Source organism: Heptranchias perlo, chromosome X (assembly GCF_035084215.1).
Source record: "Heptranchias perlo isolate sHepPer1 chromosome X, sHepPer1.hap1, whole genome shotgun sequence".
NCBI classification, from domain to species: Eukaryota; Metazoa; Chordata; class Chondrichthyes; order Hexanchiformes; family Hexanchidae; genus Heptranchias; species Heptranchias perlo.
The window spans coordinates 3,139,288-3,155,907 of NC_090370.1; the positions used below are offsets into that span (position 1 = coordinate 3,139,288).

Sequence of the window (16,620 nt, forward strand, 5' to 3'; positions counted from 1 at the left end):
ACCAGTCTGGCTTCCAATAGGCCCAGAGCACACATTTAACCAGCTCTGGAGAAATCTAAATGAATACTTCACCAAGGAAAGCTGCTAAAATATTCTTCAATTTCTGTGTTTTTTTTATTTTAAACCTTTTAGATTGAGCAGAGTTTGCAGAGGCAGCTGGCTTTTCTGTTGCCTCTGGCAATGAGCTTTTGATAATGGAACAGCCAGAGCTGTTGCCATAGTGACGGCATTATCTGCTGGACACGGGACTAGTGACTTTTAACTAAAAAACGGAAACATAGTTTCTTTAAAAGTCTGCATGAGGGCTTCGATGTGAGGATCAAAGCCGTTTTCGACAGTATTTATTTTTTAGTGCTGTGACTAGTTCTGTGTGACCATCTGGTGCAAATTTCTGTTCCTTACTGAGTGGCAGAGTGAAACTCTGTTTCTTAACCTTCACTCCTGTGTTCTCTTTCTCTCTCTTTACCCCACCCCCCCCCGGCCCACCCCAACCCTGAGAGTTTGGCTGGGCTGGTATAAGCTGCTGCTACAACTGTGCTGTGAAGTTGAAAGAAAGACCTGCATTTATATAGCGCCTTTCACAACCTCAGGATGTCCCAAAGCGCATCACAGCCAATGAAGTATTTTTGAAGAGTAGTCACTGTTGTGATGTAGGAAACATGGCAGCCAATTTGGGCACAGCAAGATCCCACAAACAGCAATGTGATAAATGACCAGATAATTTTTTTTTAGTGATATTGGTTGAGGGATAAATATTGGCCCCAGAACACCAGGGAGAACTCCCCTGCTCTTTGAATAGTAGCTGTGGGATCTTTTACATCCACCCGAGAAGGCAGATGGGGCCTCTGTTTAATGTCTCATCCGAAAGACGGCACCTCCGACCATACAGCAGAGGGCTGCAGGCACCTGGTGAACTGTATCCCGGAATGGAGCGGTGTCCTCGAGGAGATGGGAAAGTATTTTGTGGAGGGAGGGAGGGGGGGAGGCAGAATATAAGCCAGGCTTTAGCTGCTCACCACTTCTAGGCGGGACTTCTGGCCCAGCTCTGCAGCCTCAGCCGCAGTTTCTGTTCTTTTACACAACTATTTCTTTCTCTCTGGGTCTGTCGTATGTTAGCTGTAGGGTGGGGCACCTCATTCCTCCCCTCACCTGCAGTGAGATAATCCACTTGTGTCAGTCTGCAACCTTCTCCAGCCCTACCTCCCACCCAGTGGCTTCAGTTCTCTGTCATCCTCCATAACCCGTGTATTAAAGGTGATTTATAAATGCACATTTATGGGCAGGCTATTTGATTGTATAGGGCATCACGGTTGAGCCTGATCCTGTCCATGCCCTTTCTGCAGGGGTAACCGTATAGCAATAAGGAGTGGAAGTCCTGGCTAATTTTCTATCCCTTTCTCCCCCCACCCCTTCCCCATCACACTCCGGAGCAGTACGGTTGTGTAGTGGTTATATTAGTCGATTAGAAGGAAATCTTCCCTAAAGTTTCCTTACCTGGTCTGGGCCTATATGTGACTCCAGTCTCACACCCATGTGGTTGACTCTAAACTGCCCTCTGAAGTGGCCTAGCGAGACACTCCGTTATACCATCACCTTTTCCAGTACATGGAGGGTGGAGCTTCTTCTTTAAAAGTTATTTTCTCCCTTTCGGTCAATCCACGTCCCCCCTATCTCCGATGCCATGTACACAATTGCAGGGAGGTGAGCAAGAGACCCCTGGTTCAGAAAGGAGCCACTAGTTAGTGCTATAGAGGTGACCCTTCCGCCATCTTCCCTCGCCCCCCCCCCTCCCCACGACAGCACAGCCGAGATCAGGAACTCGGTGCGTGAGGGATCACTGGTGTGGATTTACCACTCGGTGCTGGTGGCTGTTGATGGTCCAGCCCAACCACGAGGCTCGTGGCATTGAATTCCAACATATTGGGTCGGCCAATTAGTGGGAGCAAGCAGGTTTGTGTCAGTGGTTCGCTACACGGTGAGTGTCGCACTGAACAAGGATAATGGGCACTTCTGTGTGAGAAAGGTAACTCGGAGCAGGGTGGCAGTAGGCCTGGGCTACTCTTGTACACCTTACTGGTTGGTTATAGAATGGTACTGGTAGAGGCTTGAGAGCACCCTGATGTATAACCAGGGCATGTGTCTGACACAGAGACTGAGGAGGAGGTGATTGATTTGATTCAATTTGAATATTGGGCAGCTGAGCAACTGATTTTTCGGATGAGACATTAAACTGATGCCCTGTCGGCCTTCTCAGGTGGACGCTAAAGATCCCTTGGTGTTATTTGAGAAGGAGGGGGGGTGGGGTCTGCTCCCGGAGTTCTGGCCAATATTCAACAAAAACAAAAACAGGATATCTGGTCTTTGCACGTTTCTATATGTGGACCTTTTTGTGCACAAATTAGCTGCTGCATTTGCCTGGATAAGTGACGGACTGCATTTCAAAGGTAATTAATTGGCTGCAGAGCATTTTAGGACATTGAGGATGTGAAAAGCACTAAATGAATACAAGTTCTTTTCCTCCCCCTTCCCTGTACAGTTCCCAGTTATGTGATTGTAGCTTATTTTAGTCGAGCAGTGCCAAGTACTAGTGTTGGTTACACTAGTGTTGGTTACACTAGTGTTGGTTACACTAGTGTTGGTTACACTAGTGTTGGTTACACTAGATGTATCTGGTGTCGGTTTGAGTCTATCCAGTGAGTGGATGAGTGGGACCCCAGGTTCTCTTTCCCAGGATGTGCAGAGATTTTTAAAAAAATAATATGTTCATTCTCAGGATGTGGGCGTCGCTGGCGAGGCCGGCATTTATTGCCCATCCCTAATTGCCCCTTGAGAAGGTGGTGGTGAGCCGCCGCCTTGAACCGCTGCAGTCTGTGTGGTGAAGGTTCTCCCACAGTGCTGTTAGGGAGGGAGTTCCAGGATTTTGACCCAGCGACGATGAAGAAACGGCCGATATGTCCGAGTTGGGATGGTGTGTGACTCGCAGGGGATCTTGGAGGTGGTGGTGTTCCCATGATGATGCTGCTGTTGTCCTTCTTGGTGGTAGAGATTGTAGGGAAGGGAGGTGTTGTCGAATTAACCTTGGTGAGTTGCTGCAGTGCATCCTGTAGGTTGTACACACTGTAGCCCTACAATGGGCTCGATGGGCCGAATGGCCTCCTTCCATGCTGTAACCTTTCTATGATTCTAGTGTGCGGATGGCGGTCGGGGCCGGCAGTTTTACAAACGGTCTCGGCATCTCTGGTAAATTAGGGTAAAATCAACAAGGATTCCCGCTCCTGGTCACTATCCAGTGACCCCCTTCTGGAACGTGTGTGCATGTGCATGGAGGATTGGGCTTGGCTGTGAAGCCGCTCATAGTTAAATAGCTTAATACTCGCTGTCGAGGCTCACGCGTGAATAGTGGCTGTTTGGGCAAGATGGTGATTGTGTAACTGGTAACTGTCCCCCAACAAAGGAGTCTGCACTTTCTAGAGGAAATTGGGAAGAACAAAAGTGGGCCCGTTTTGAAATTTTCCTTCTAATTTCTTCCAGGCGGCAGTCCGGAGGGAAAAGGCCCTTCCGTGGTGGAATGATGGAGCAGAGTTCCGTGACTCAGTACGAGCCTGTGGCAGAGATCGGAGGAGGGGCGTATGGCACCGTCTACAAAGCGCGCGATTCGCGGAGTGGGAAATTTGTCGCTCTTAAAAACGTGCGGGTCCAGATGAGTGAAGATGGTTTACCGCCATCAACCGTGAGAGAAGTGGCCCTCCTGAAACGGCTGGAGCACTTTGACCATCCCAACATTGTGAGGTGAGGGTGCTTCGACAAAGGGACGTGGAGAGTGGGTTCAGTAGGACTGACCGAGAACACCTCACTTACACCTTTGGCCAAATGTCACGTTCTGAATGACTCTGACTCTCTCTTTATGTACGAGTCTAGACTGTTGAGTGCCAGAGGCTATTCAGCTGCGGGAGGCTATCAAAGCCAAGATTGGCCAACACAGACAGGTGGTGAAAGCTGCCCCCTTCTGGTCTGTGGGGCTCAGCACCACACAAATTGAACTGACCCTATTTTGATCAGCACTGAATGTGGGTAAATTTTACACTTCCTCACTTGCTGTGTCTCAGTGGTAGCAGCCTCACCTCTGACTCAAAAGGTCGTGGGTTCGAGGCCCTCTCCTGACATTTGAGCCCATAATCCAGGCTGACACTCCAGTGCAGTACTGAGGGAGTGCTGCACTGTTGGAGGTGCCGTCTTTCGGACCAAGGCCCCATCTGCCCTCCCAGGTGGAGGTAAAAGATCACATGGCCACTATTTCAAAGAAGAGCAGGGGAGTTCTCCCTGGTGTCCTGGGGCCAATATTTATCCCTCAACCAACATCACTAAAACAGATTATCTGGTGGTTTATCATGTTGCTGTTTGTGGGATCTTGCTGTGCGCAAATTGGCTGCTGCGTTTCCTGCATTACAACAGTGACTACACTTCAAAAAGTACTTCATTGACTGTAAAGCACTTTAGCACGTCCTGAGGTCGTGAAAGGTGCTATATAAATGCAAGTTCTTTCTTTGACTTGCGGTGACTCTGAGTGGTTTGTTGTAATTAAGAATTGACATTACTACAGAGCAGAATTAAATATGTAAAAGTTCCCTTCTCCTACAGGATGTTAGATGTAGGGCAGATTGAGTGTGAGCTGTGAGGCTGTGTAAATATCCCTGTTTCCTGTTGTTTCTATAGATGGTGGAAAGTTACTGATCAAATTCCTGAACTCTCCCATCCTGTTGGTACTCTTTAAATAGAGATGGATTTACAATGGGGACAGTGAGGGCCAATGGGATTGTGAGGTTGTATCAGTCGAACCTGATGAATGTCAGGCAATTGGAATGCAATGGTGTCATATGGAGGGAGGGAAGAGGAGGAGGAGGGGGGAGGGAAGGGGAGGAGGGAGGGGGGAGGGAGGAAGGAAGGGGAGGAGGAGGGGGGGAGGGAAGGGGAGGAGGAGGGGGGGAGGGAAGGGGAGGAGGAGGGGGGGAGGGAAGGGGAGGAGGAGGGGGGGAGGGAAGGGGAGGAGGAGGGGGGGAGGGAAGGGGAGGAGGAGGGGGGGAGGGAAGGGGAGGAGGAGGGGGGGAGGGAAGGGGAGGAGGAGGAGGAGGGGGGAGGGAAGGGGAGGAGGGAGGGAGGGAGGGAGGGGGGAGGGAGAGCACTGGTGCGAGCTTCAAGGGGAACAATATGGGAGGTACAGAGCAGTTTCCCAGAAAAGTGCCGCCTCAGCCCTCCCCATATATTGAAAGAAAAGGCACTAAAGCCCCTTTTATATTGAGCTGCTCCTGTGGTGGAGTTGCCGGCTCCTGTGGTGGAGTTGCCGGCTCCTGTGGTGGAGTTGCCGGCTCCTGTGGTGGAGTTGCCGGCTCCTGACAACTGGGTCTTGAGCCGTCTGTGGCAACACCAAATTCAACAGGCCCAGTTCGGTAAGGTTGGTCCCGGAGAATCTAGCAAGCTTACATTTACGTGAAGCCTGCATGTCGGGAGCTGCTGGCACCAGCACTGGCACTGGCACTGGCACTGGCACCAGCATTGGCACTGGCACTGGCGCTGGTATTGGCTCTGGTATTGACGCACTGGCAAAGCATAAAAGTGGCTTTAACTGTTCATATTGTTTTGCTCCATGTGAGGTCGGTGATGAATTGTTTTAAATGAGTCTGTAGCTCTGACCTCTGCACCCAGTACTGCGGATCATACGATGCCAGCTGATTATTGGCAGATGTGGCGCATAAACAAGTGGGCACGTTTCTCCGCCCGCTGGGACACCTGCTGGCTGCGTGGGACTATGAAGAGAGATTTTGGGGTTTTTTTTTTTAGGTAGGAGGACAATTTGTCCACGATTTATAATAAAGTTTCCCCCTCCCCCATTGTAGCATCCAATTGGTTCCCAAGTATTTTCAGGGCTTTCCCCTCCATTGAGCGATCCAGGAGCCCACTCCAAGTGTTGATTGCTCACTGTGTGATGAAGCTTCTCCTGATGCCGTGTGGGGGGGTCAGTGCTGGAGAATGGAGCAATTTTCCATTTATTGTCCAATGTCGACATCAAACACTCCCAGGTTCCCAGTCCAGGTAAATAGTGGGTTAGACTAACCTTCCTCTGCTCTGCTCTAACGGTGTGTCTCAGACCTAGCCTTATAAAAGCGTCACCAGTGTGGTATTATTTTTCTTTTCCCACGCCAGCCATCTTCTGGCCTCTCTGAGGTTGCCAAATAGTGCCAACCTAGTGACTGTACTGTGGGGCCGAGGCCCACTAGGAATTGGATTGAGGGGCAGTGTTGTACTGTGGGGCCGAGGCCCTCTAGGAATTGGATTGAGGGGCAGTGTTGTACTGTGGGGCCGAGGCCCTCTAGGAATTGGATTGAGGGGCAGTGTTGTACTGTGGGGCCGAGGCCCTCTAGGAATTGGATTGAGGGGCAGTGTTGTACTGTGGGGCCGAGGCCCTCTAGGAATTGGATTGAGGGGCAGTGTTGTACTGTATGCCAATAGAGGCACATTCTGTTGTTTCTGTGGACCAAGGAGCTGAGGCTTTCTTCCACTTCTTCCTCTCCATTTTGAGTGTTTTGACAATTCAGACAAACTGTTTTTAGAAGCGGTGCGCCAAAGCCAATGGTTGGTTTAACTGCCCAACCACTGTGTGCTTCCACATCAGCAAGTGTTTCTGCAATGTGTGGATGTGACTTCCTGGTTTCATTTACCCCACTGTCCTGCCCTAACAGAATCTCTGAAAAGCCTGGCAAAGCCCAGTCGAGCTTTTGCAAGGCCCAAGGAGGCATTTATCAGCCTGAAAGAAAGGAATCCATAATTTTCTGGCTGGCAATTATATCACTTATTGCACAGATTACACTTTTGTGCTAACTACCAATTAACCTCCCCTGAAGGGAACTAATTCTCCCGTATCTTTGAGCCATCTCCATCACATTAAGGAACAGCACTGCTGCGTGCAGGCATAATAAAGTGTTTGCAAGCCATAAAACCAGCCAAAGGCACCAATCTCATTGCTGTGTCATTGGTCATGACGCATTGCATGCAAATAACTTCAATGAGGCCTGGCTCTCCACACGCACGGTTTTACTGAAAACTTCCCCCATGAATTGCTGAGGTATTAAAGTTTAAAGAAAGAACTTGCATTTATATCGTGCCTTTTGCAATCTCGGGATGTCCCAAAGCGCTTGACAGCCATTGAAGTACTTTTTGTAAGAATAATAATAAATAAGTTTATCACAAGGGAGCAGAGTGCTGAATCACCGTCACTAAATAATTATTAATCCCGGGTATCCAAACCCAGCGTACAGCTGACGAGCCTCGTCGCGCTTGAGCCAATTTCCCTGGTATAGTTCACAGAGCTACAGAAACCAGCTAAGATGATGGTAATTCTCCCGCGAGTGAGACTCCCTCTTTAAATGTATTTACATTTTCTGTCGAGCCAATGGTAAGTCCTCCAGTTACACTTCGGAACTGTTCGAAAACTTCCCAACTTGTGTTGGATCCTGACCTTTTTTCTTTCGCTTCCTTTTCTTCCATTTTCTCTTTGCAACTTTTTTCCTGTAAGTTCTGTTTTCTTTCTGGGACTTCGTTCCGGGGAGGGGGAGGGGAGGGTTACCGTGGAGATCAGGCAGGCAACATGATCCCCAGTGTCTGCCGGTGTTGTTCTTTGATGTGGAGATGCCGGTGATGGACTGGGGTTGACAAATGTAAGGAATCTTTCAACACCAGGTTATAGTCCAACTGTTTTATTTGACACTCGGCATCCATTGGAGATTGGCCACTTGAGGGGCTTTGGCAGCACAGAGGGCGGCTGCCACTTGTGGAACTGTATGCCCCAGCGCAAGTCAGCCTCTTCAGCAGAGGCAAGGAAGGCAAATAATGGCACATACTAAATGCCTTGTCTTGGCTGTGCTGGTCTGGCCAGATTAACAAAGCCCCTTTAATGGGATTTGTCTTGGTGGACTTAATCTTTACTCATCTCAGCTTGGGGAACTGGGTGGAGCAGTGGGGTAGACCATGGGACTTGGGTTCAAAACCAGCCTGGTAAACGTTTCCTCTGTCTGTCTATTGGCTGTGAGGATGCTTGTATGAATTTAGTCCCTGGTAGGCATGGGCCTACAATGTGTAAGTTCCCCAGTTAGTTGGCAATGGCACTCAAAAGCCCCACAGGATTGCTGGTGTGAGAAATGGAAAACAATGCCACATTGGTGTAGACAAGGACCCTCTTCTAAAGGTGGGCTAAAGGCATGTTTGGTGAGTGCTCCAGACCCCAGACTACCAAATGAGAACTGGCACAGGAGATCAGCGAGTTGTATGGAAATTCTTGTACACACATGCAATTCAGGCCTTGTGGCCTACCTCCTGAGGGAATTGTGTCGTGGTGTCTGTTCCCTTCCCTCGCCCCATGTTTACATCACCCATGACACGCACGTTCTGTGTGTAATTGAACCATTGGCGTTCAAACCTAACATTGTGGTTTTTCTTTGCCTCGTCTCTTGCCGCCCACAACCAGCCAGACATCTCGTTTACAGCCGGATGTTTTTGTCTGTATTTGTTTCAACCAAAAGAAAAGTAAGGAATGTTCAGAGACTGTTGTTAATGTTGGTAACTGGGTGACAGTTTAAGCTGTACTCCACAACTAGCTCTTAACCCTTTTTTGTCCATTTTTTTCCCCTTCCTCCTGTGACCAGCCAGCACTGTGGGAGCGCCTTCGCCACACAGACTACGGCAGTTCAAGCAGAAGGCCCACCACCACCTTCTCAATAAATGCTGGCCTTGCCAAGGATGCCCACATCCTGAAAATGAATGTTTTGCAAAAAGCTGGTGGCAGGGGTTGCCCGTGAACCTCTGCCAGCTGCCAGGCAATGAACGTGGGCAATTAACTCTCTGAATTGCCTTGCCTTGCCCCGCCCCTCTTTTTAGTTGAGGCCTCTTTTCTGTTGAAGATGTCATTTCTGTGTGTCCACAAGTTGAGATCTGGTGCTGCCGTGTGTATTAATAAAAGGTTACAGTTCTTTGGGGTTTGTCTTTTGCTGACTTACCAACACCTGATCTTAGAGCGGTCTTGAACTTTGAACTTTGAACTTTTGTCCTTGTTGGGCCATTGTACTGTCGTCCTCTTGTGACTCTTTCCGTGCTGCTGCAGGTTGTTTGATGTGTGCGCGACGATGAGGACGGACCGAGAAACCAAAGTCACCCTGGTGTTTGAACACGTCGACCAGGATCTGAAAACCTACCTGGAGAAGGCCCCGTCACCTGGACTACCAGCGGAGACTGTAAAGGTAAAGAACAGGCCCGGTGCCTTTATGGTCTCCCTTCTGCCATGTGCTGTTTCTCTAGTTGAAAGGAGGGGGTGACAGGTGACCCACTGCTCCCGCGTCTCTTCCCCCCCCAAGTCATTTCCTGTAAATCTCCTCCGCCATTTTGGCTAGGGTGGTGGAACGTGAGTGGTGATGTCTTCATGAAGCCGGCCTTAAGGAAGCTCTAAAAAGTAGCCTTGGTGTTTGGCCATTGCACAGTCCCTCCGCAGTAGCAGGGATGAGTTCAACTGCCCTCTGTTGCAAGTGGGCAGGATGTAGAACCCAAGGCCTGTTGCACAGCAAGGTCCCACAAACAGCAATGAGATAATGACCAGTTCATCTGTTTATAGGTGTTGGTTGAGCGATTAAATATTGGCCAGGACACTGGGGAGAACTCTTCTCTTCTTTGAAATAGTGGCCGTGGTATCTTCTACATCCGAAAGACAGCACCTTTGACGGTGCATCACTCCCTCGGTACTGAACTGGGAGTGTCGGCCTGGATTACGGGCTCAAGTCCCTGGAGTGGGGCTCGAACCCACGACTCAGAGGCGAGAGTTACCCACTGAGCCACGGCTGGGATTATGGGCCTCAACAAAAAAGTTAATGAGTAACACTGAATTACGATGTTGTCAGTTCTGTAATGGGAGCTGTGGGGTTGATGAGAGTACATTTTGATATAATTACTGAAACTTGTCTCTAAGCAATTCAGCTTGAAATAGAATTGAATTTGCATGCAAGTCAAAAACTACATTCAAGATAATACCGGAAATGTGAAAAACAAACAGAACATGCTGGAGATATACAACAGGTCAGTCAGCACCTGGGGAGAGAAAAGACAGGTTATCTACATTGGCTCCTGATCCATCAATGCCACAATTTTAAAATTCCCATCCCTGTGGTCAAATCCCTCCATGGCCTCGCCCCCTCCCTCTCTCTGTAACCTCCTCCAGCCCTACAACCCTCCCAGATCTCTGCGCTCCTCCAATTCTGGCCTCTTGCGCATCCCTGATTTCCTACACCCCACCATTGGCGGCCGTGCCTTCAGCTGCCTGGGTCCTGAGCTCTGGAATTCCCTCCGTAAACCTCTCCCCCTCTCTCTCCTCCTTTAAGAACCTCCTTAAAACCTACCTCTTTGACCGAGCTTTTGGTCACCTGTCCCTAATATCTCCCCATGTGGCTTGGTGTCTGATTACACTCCTGTGAAGTGCCTTGGGACGTTTTACTATGTTAAAGGCGCTATATAAATGCAGCGTGAATCATGGCCTTCCACGAGTTCAAACACTGAGTTCTGGTATGTGGCTGGGTTGGGACAAAGACTCTTATTTTCTACTTCTAATCATCTTGGGCTTTCTTGCTGGGCATCAAGCGATATGGGGCAGAGGCACCCAACAAGGGGAAACCAATCAAAGGTTTGCGTTCACCACGGAATGAAGCTAAAACTCCCCTGTCTGTAAATCAATCGCCCGAGTATTTAATAACCTGGGGGCGGGGCGGGGCAGGAAAGGTCCTCACACGAGCCCTCTCCTAATGGGATTGCCTTTCTCATTTTTTGGACAGGATCTGATGAACCAGTTGCTGAGTGGCCTAGCATTCCTTCATTCCCACAGTGTGGTGCACCGTGACCTCAAGCCGGAGAACATCCTCGTGACCAGCAGGGGGCAGGTGAAGCTGGCAGACTTTGGCCTGGCTCGTATCTACAGCTGCCAGATGGCCCTCACTCCAGTGGTAAGCATGAAACTGCAGTTGACGGCTGTTGTAGTAGTACCACCCTCACTGAGGGGACTGGTTAACTGCCTGGATGGCGGAATTAGCGAGTGCACCATGTGGTACTGAGCCATACTGACCAGGAAAGTCGGGTTTGATTTTGTCCCCTGGGCTGGGTGAGCTGATCTTGGTGGCATTTGGCATCAGTATCCATGAGCTAAGGTGGGAAATGTCAGCCAACGTTCCCACTCAAGATTGCTATCCAATCACAGTCCCAATGGAAGGTGTATGTGTGGACAGCGGGTGAGCAAAGGTCAGGTCCCACCATGATGTCCTCTGTGGCCGTCTAGTCTGCTGGCACTGACTGGACTGGCACATGAAGTGGCCACTTGGGTGGGTACTGTTGGGCAGCCGCTACCTATGGAACCATAGCTTGGCATGAATCATAGGAACAGGAGGAGGCCATTCAGCCCCTCGACCATGTTCCACCATTCAATTAGATCATGGCTCCATTTACCCGCCTTGGCTCCAAATCCCTTGATACCCTCACCCAACAAAAATCTATCGATCTCAGTCTTGAAAGCTCCAATTGACCCCCAGCGTCCACAGCCTTTTGGGGGTGAGAGTTCCAGATTTCCACTACCCTTCACCTGGCACTTGCCTTCGCCAGTCTTGAGCCTTCCATGTCAGCTGGAGGGGATCCCTTCAGTTGTGCTGGTTCTCCTCCCACCCCCTTTCCTCTGGGCTGGCACCTGGTCTTCACCCGCTCTTTCAGCTGGCACGTATCTTGAGTTGCAGGTATGAGCCTCCATCCTGCCAATCAGTAGCCCAGCACCATTTGCTCTGCCTGTAATGAAATGGATCTTTAACACACATGCTCATTGGAGACTTCTTCAAATTTAATATAAATCTTCAGGGGTTAAAAGAAAGACATATTTACATTTTTGCATCTTATCACCTCTCAGAAATGTCCCAAACACTTCACATAAATGAATTATGTTGCAATGCAAAGGCTTTTTTGTAGGCAAACACGACAACCATTTTGCACACGGCAGGGTCCCACAAGACGACAATGAGATGAATGACCAGATAATCTGTTTCTGGTGATGTTGGTACAGGGAGGAATGTTGGCCCGGACACCGGGCGGGCACTCTGATCTTCAAATAGTGCCATGGGGTCTTTACTATCCATTGCAGCATTGGTTTAACGCCTCACCCAAAGAACGGTACCTCAGACAGTGCAACACTCCCTCAGCACTAGAGAATCAGTCTGGATTATATGCTTAAGTCTGTAGTGAGACTCGAACCCACAACCTTCTGACTCAGAAGCAAGTGCTATCCGCTGAGTCACTCTGACCCTCGGAAGTGTGTGCCTGTCGTCCTCCCCCTCCCCTTCCCCAAAAGGAACGCACTTGATGTTTCACATAAAGCATCTTGTGCTATGTTGGGGTCAGATTCCACTCATACCATTCATATTTTAAGAGGAGGAATCCAGGTCACAGCAGTTTCCCTCCGATACTTGGCCAGTGTGTGATCCAAAATAGACATTTATTTCAAGTAACTCCCTTCAGTGGAGAAGATTATAGTTAACATTCCTGGAGGTCACCGGTTTGCAATGGACTTGTTCCAGAAATGGAGCTTACTGTTTGCATGCCTTTCACAGGCGGTCTCTTTTATCATTTCCTGTGTAATCTCGGGCAGTGGTTTGGTGCCCTGTTATTTGAATGGCATCCAGCACTCCACTGCTCCAGTCAGTCTAGTTTGCAGCATAGTCTTGTGTTGTTTACTCTCTCTCTCTGGTGAGTTTTGAAGAGGTGGAAGGAAAAAGCAGTGTGCTCCTCACAAACGTGCCAATCTCTTTGCCAGCCATTTGCGAGTCAACATTGACACTAGTTATGATGGACTCCCAGTACAGACCCCCCCCCACTACACTCCCGAAGGAATGAGGAAACCTAGCAACAACTACTGGGAACATCTAATCTTGGGGAGAGGGGAGGAGAAAAAAATTGCATTGAGAATCCTGAATGGTACAGTAAGTTTGATGTTCCTTTGCTTTACACTTTATTCCAATCTGATGTGTGTGTGACCCTACCAGGTGGTGACTCTGTGGTACCGTGCCCCAGAAGTACTATTACAGTCAACGTATGCCACCCCTGTTGACTTGTGGAGCACTGGCTGCATCTTTGCTGAGATGTTTCGAAGAAGGTCAGTACTGGAGTGCGAGTGACCTAAACATGGCTCTAAAAGGGCAGAGCCAATTATTACAGCACAAACTGCATCGTAAATTGCCTTGGACGCTGCAGATTAACTTACAAATCTTTTTTTTTGAATGACCAGGTACAAAATACACATTTTAACTGCAGTGATGACCTCTCCCAGTTCAGTTCTTTCCTGGTTCTGCAATATGGGATTTAGCTGGATAGGAATTCTGATTTGCTTAAAATCTTTGCTTTTTATCTGCTGTTCTATTAAGTAGCCAACGTGGCTTCAGAATTTAAAATACTTCTCGCCTATGAGTAGAAAAATTAAATTTATCTTTCTAATTGTGGAATTGGAGTGTGTTTTACCTTTTTATTTCCTTTCACATTGCTTAGTAAGTCATGAGCTGTCACCTGGTACCACAGTACCTGATTCCAGCCTCTTCAAAACCCTCGTATATCACGGCTCCCCTCATGGTGGAACAGCTTGCCTGTTGCCTCAGGAGCGTTAATGGAGGGTCTGGGTAGTTGTGGGAATTCAATATTCTGATTTATCTTTAATGATGAGACCTCCTCTCCTCTCCTCCCCCCACCCCCCCTCCATCGTGAGGCTCAGGTTGTAAACGCACCTCCCGGTGTGGTACTGAGCAGGAAGGCCCCAGGCTTCAGTTCTTGCTCTGTGCTAATGGAGCAGTTACATTTCCCACCCTCTGTGTCACCTGTGGGCTCGTATTCGAGAAGGGAAACAGATGAGGGGAGAAAATTGGACGGTTGCCATTTAAATCGAGGTCAAATTTCAAACTTTTAGCCTGTGTGTATCTCAATCATACAACAAACTATTACTGGATAACTGAAAACCACACAGACTGGAACAGTGGAGAGAGTTGGGGAATTTTGTGTGTGTGTTTGTGTTTTATTTTTGAATTTTGCTTGCAGGAGACTTTTGGAGCTGGGTAAGTGATGCTGTAACTGTGATGTTTAAAAAATTTTTAAACATTTATTTGAAGCTGTTGTTTGGGGTTAACTGAAGAAACGAACGGTGCTTTCACACATGGCTCATGTAGGGGCTCTGCCTAGCCCAGTGCAGGGTGTAGTCCTGTTATGGGGGAGGGGGAGGAGTCTGATGAGTCCTGTTGCCACTGGTTACCACCTGGAAATGCTGCCCTAACTCCTAACGAGAAAAGCACAGTCTGAGCTTCTGACTGGACTGCTACTTATTCTGATCTTGGACATGTGGGCAGACTGGGTGGCCCCGGTGACTAGAACAGGATGGTATATGTACAGGAGCCACAGAGAGACAACCTGCCTTAGGCGTTCCCTCGGAAGCCATCGCGTGTCGTTTTTAGTTTGCGCCTGTTTTGAAACCGGTACGTGGCCTGACACTGTGTGTGACCGAGTGGACTGAGCTGATTTCCGCATGTCTTGTTCTGCTTGCTGGTTGGTTTTAGTGTATTTGCTCCTTAACAGCAAGGGCTGCTGCTGTCCCCTGTATCTGAAGTTGACATGGCTTCATGTGAAGGGACTGGGTAGTGCAGTGGGGTTTTTGTTCCCTATCACCTCTGGAATCTGCCGTTTTTTTTATTTGTTCGTGGGATGTGGGCATCGCTGGCAGGGCCAGCATTTATTGCCCATCCCTAATTGCCCTTGAGAAGGTGGTGGTGAGCCGCCTTCTTGAACCGCTGCAGTCCGTGTGGTGAAGGTTCTCCCACAGTGCTGTTAGGAAGGGAGTTCCAGGATTTTGACCCAGCGACAATGAAGGAACGGCGATATTTTTCCAAGTCGGGATGGTGTGTGACTTGGAGGGGAACGTGCAGGTGGTGTTGTTCCCATGTACCTGATGCTCTTGTCCTTCTAGGTGGTAGAGGTCGCAGGTTTGGGAGGTGCTGTCGAAGAAGCCTTGGCGAGTTGCTGCAATGCATCCTGTGGATGGTACACACTGCAGCCACGGTGCGCCGGTGGTGAAGGGAGTGAATGTTTAGGGTGGTGGATGGGGTGCCAATCAAGCGGGCTGCTTTGTCCTGGATGGTGTCGAGCTTCTTGAGTGTTGTTGGAGCTGCACTCATCCAGGCAAGTGGAGAGTATTCCATCACACTCCTGCCTTGTAGATGGTGGAAAGGCTTTGGGGAGTCAGGAGGTGAGTCACTCGCCACAGAATACCCAGCCTCTGACCTGCTCTTGTAGCCACAGTATTTATGTGGCTGGTCCAGTTATGTTTCTGGTCAATGGTGACCCCCAGGATGTTGATGGTGGGGGATTTGGCAATGGTAATGCCGTTGAATGTCAAGAGGAGGTGGTTAGACTCTCTCTTGTTGGAGATGGTCCTTGTCTGGCGCGAATGTTACATGCCACTTATCAGCCCAAGCCTGGATGTTGTCCAGGTCTTGCTGCATGCGGGCACAGACTGCTTCATTATGCCAAACCGTTTGACTTTGATATCTTTTCCCAATGGTTCTATTTATTCGGGTTGCCTGGCTGCATGTTATCTGATGGCTTTTCAATGAATTGTGTTCAGTAGGCCGCATGTGCAGGCTCCTTTTGCTCTGCCTCAACACTGTGCCTTTACCTAAACCTCCGACTAGTATCATGTGCTGCACCAGCGTGAGATCTTTTCCATTTCCTTCGTCTCCCTTTGTTCTGGTCTCTTAAACCACCAACTTGTGCTGAACTCGGGGCAGTTTCTTGCTGTGCAGGAGTACCCTCTAGGACCGGATTTCAGGCTGCCCTTTCAATTGGGGTCCTCCAGCAGAGTGGAGACTTGGATTGGATTCAAGCCGAGGTTTCCCCCAACACCCTGATGGCTCTGTCCCTATCTTAGCTGAGTCATTGAGATTGCCCTGAATAACCCTTCCTGTTTGTGTTTTGCAGGCCCCTGTTTTGTGGGAAATCGGAAGCTGACCAACTAGGGAAGATTTTTGAGTAAGTGTTTTTTTTTATGTGTACCAGTGGATCACATAGTAGGCAAACCGGTGAGGCAGGCCTCAAAACCAGGCTGCGGGCAGGCTGGAGGAGGAGGAGGAGGAGGAGGAGGAGGAGGAGGAGGAGGAGGAGGAGGAGGGGCGAGGGAGAGGAGATCTGAGAAAATTGGCGCACTGCATTCACGAAAGACGCAGACCATTTCATTATCATTTAATTGTCCAAAAGTTGTTCCTAGTTTTAGCGAGGCTGTACTCCACTGGTAATTGAGAGATGGAAACATGTCTGCTTTCAGCATGACTGGGCTCCCGGCAGAGGAGGAGTGGCCAGAGGATGTGATGTTACCACGAAACGCGTTCACCCACCGGCCTCCACAATTGGTCAAGACGTATATACCTGAAATCGACGACGTGGGAGCAAACCTGCTGCTGGTGAGATGGATTCTTGGGTGGAATAACCACCAATCCCCAATCTAAAATCGAGCGTTCGGATCGGAGGAATAGG

The 16,620-nt window shown here is 49.2% G+C and overlaps 1 protein-coding gene across 2 annotated transcripts in view; it reads left to right on the forward strand.

The window, feature by feature from the left end:
• Nucleotides 1–16,620, forward strand: part of cdk4 (cyclin dependent kinase 4) — a 42,074-nt gene that overhangs the window by 21,611 nt on the left and 3,843 nt on the right. For both annotated transcript variants that reach the window (XM_067976494.1, XM_067976493.1), the window contains exons 2-7: nt 3,532–3,789; nt 9,149–9,284; nt 10,860–11,027; nt 13,101–13,210; nt 16,069–16,119; nt 16,412–16,547. In XM_067976494.1, the coding sequence (XP_067832595.1) occupies nt 3,569–3,789; nt 9,149–9,284; nt 10,860–11,027; nt 13,101–13,210; nt 16,069–16,119; nt 16,412–16,547 (822 nt within the window). In that variant the 5' untranslated portion in view covers nt 3,532–3,568. The remainder of the gene's footprint in view (nt 1–3,531; nt 3,790–9,148; nt 9,285–10,859; nt 11,028–13,100; nt 13,211–16,068; nt 16,120–16,411; nt 16,548–16,620) is intronic.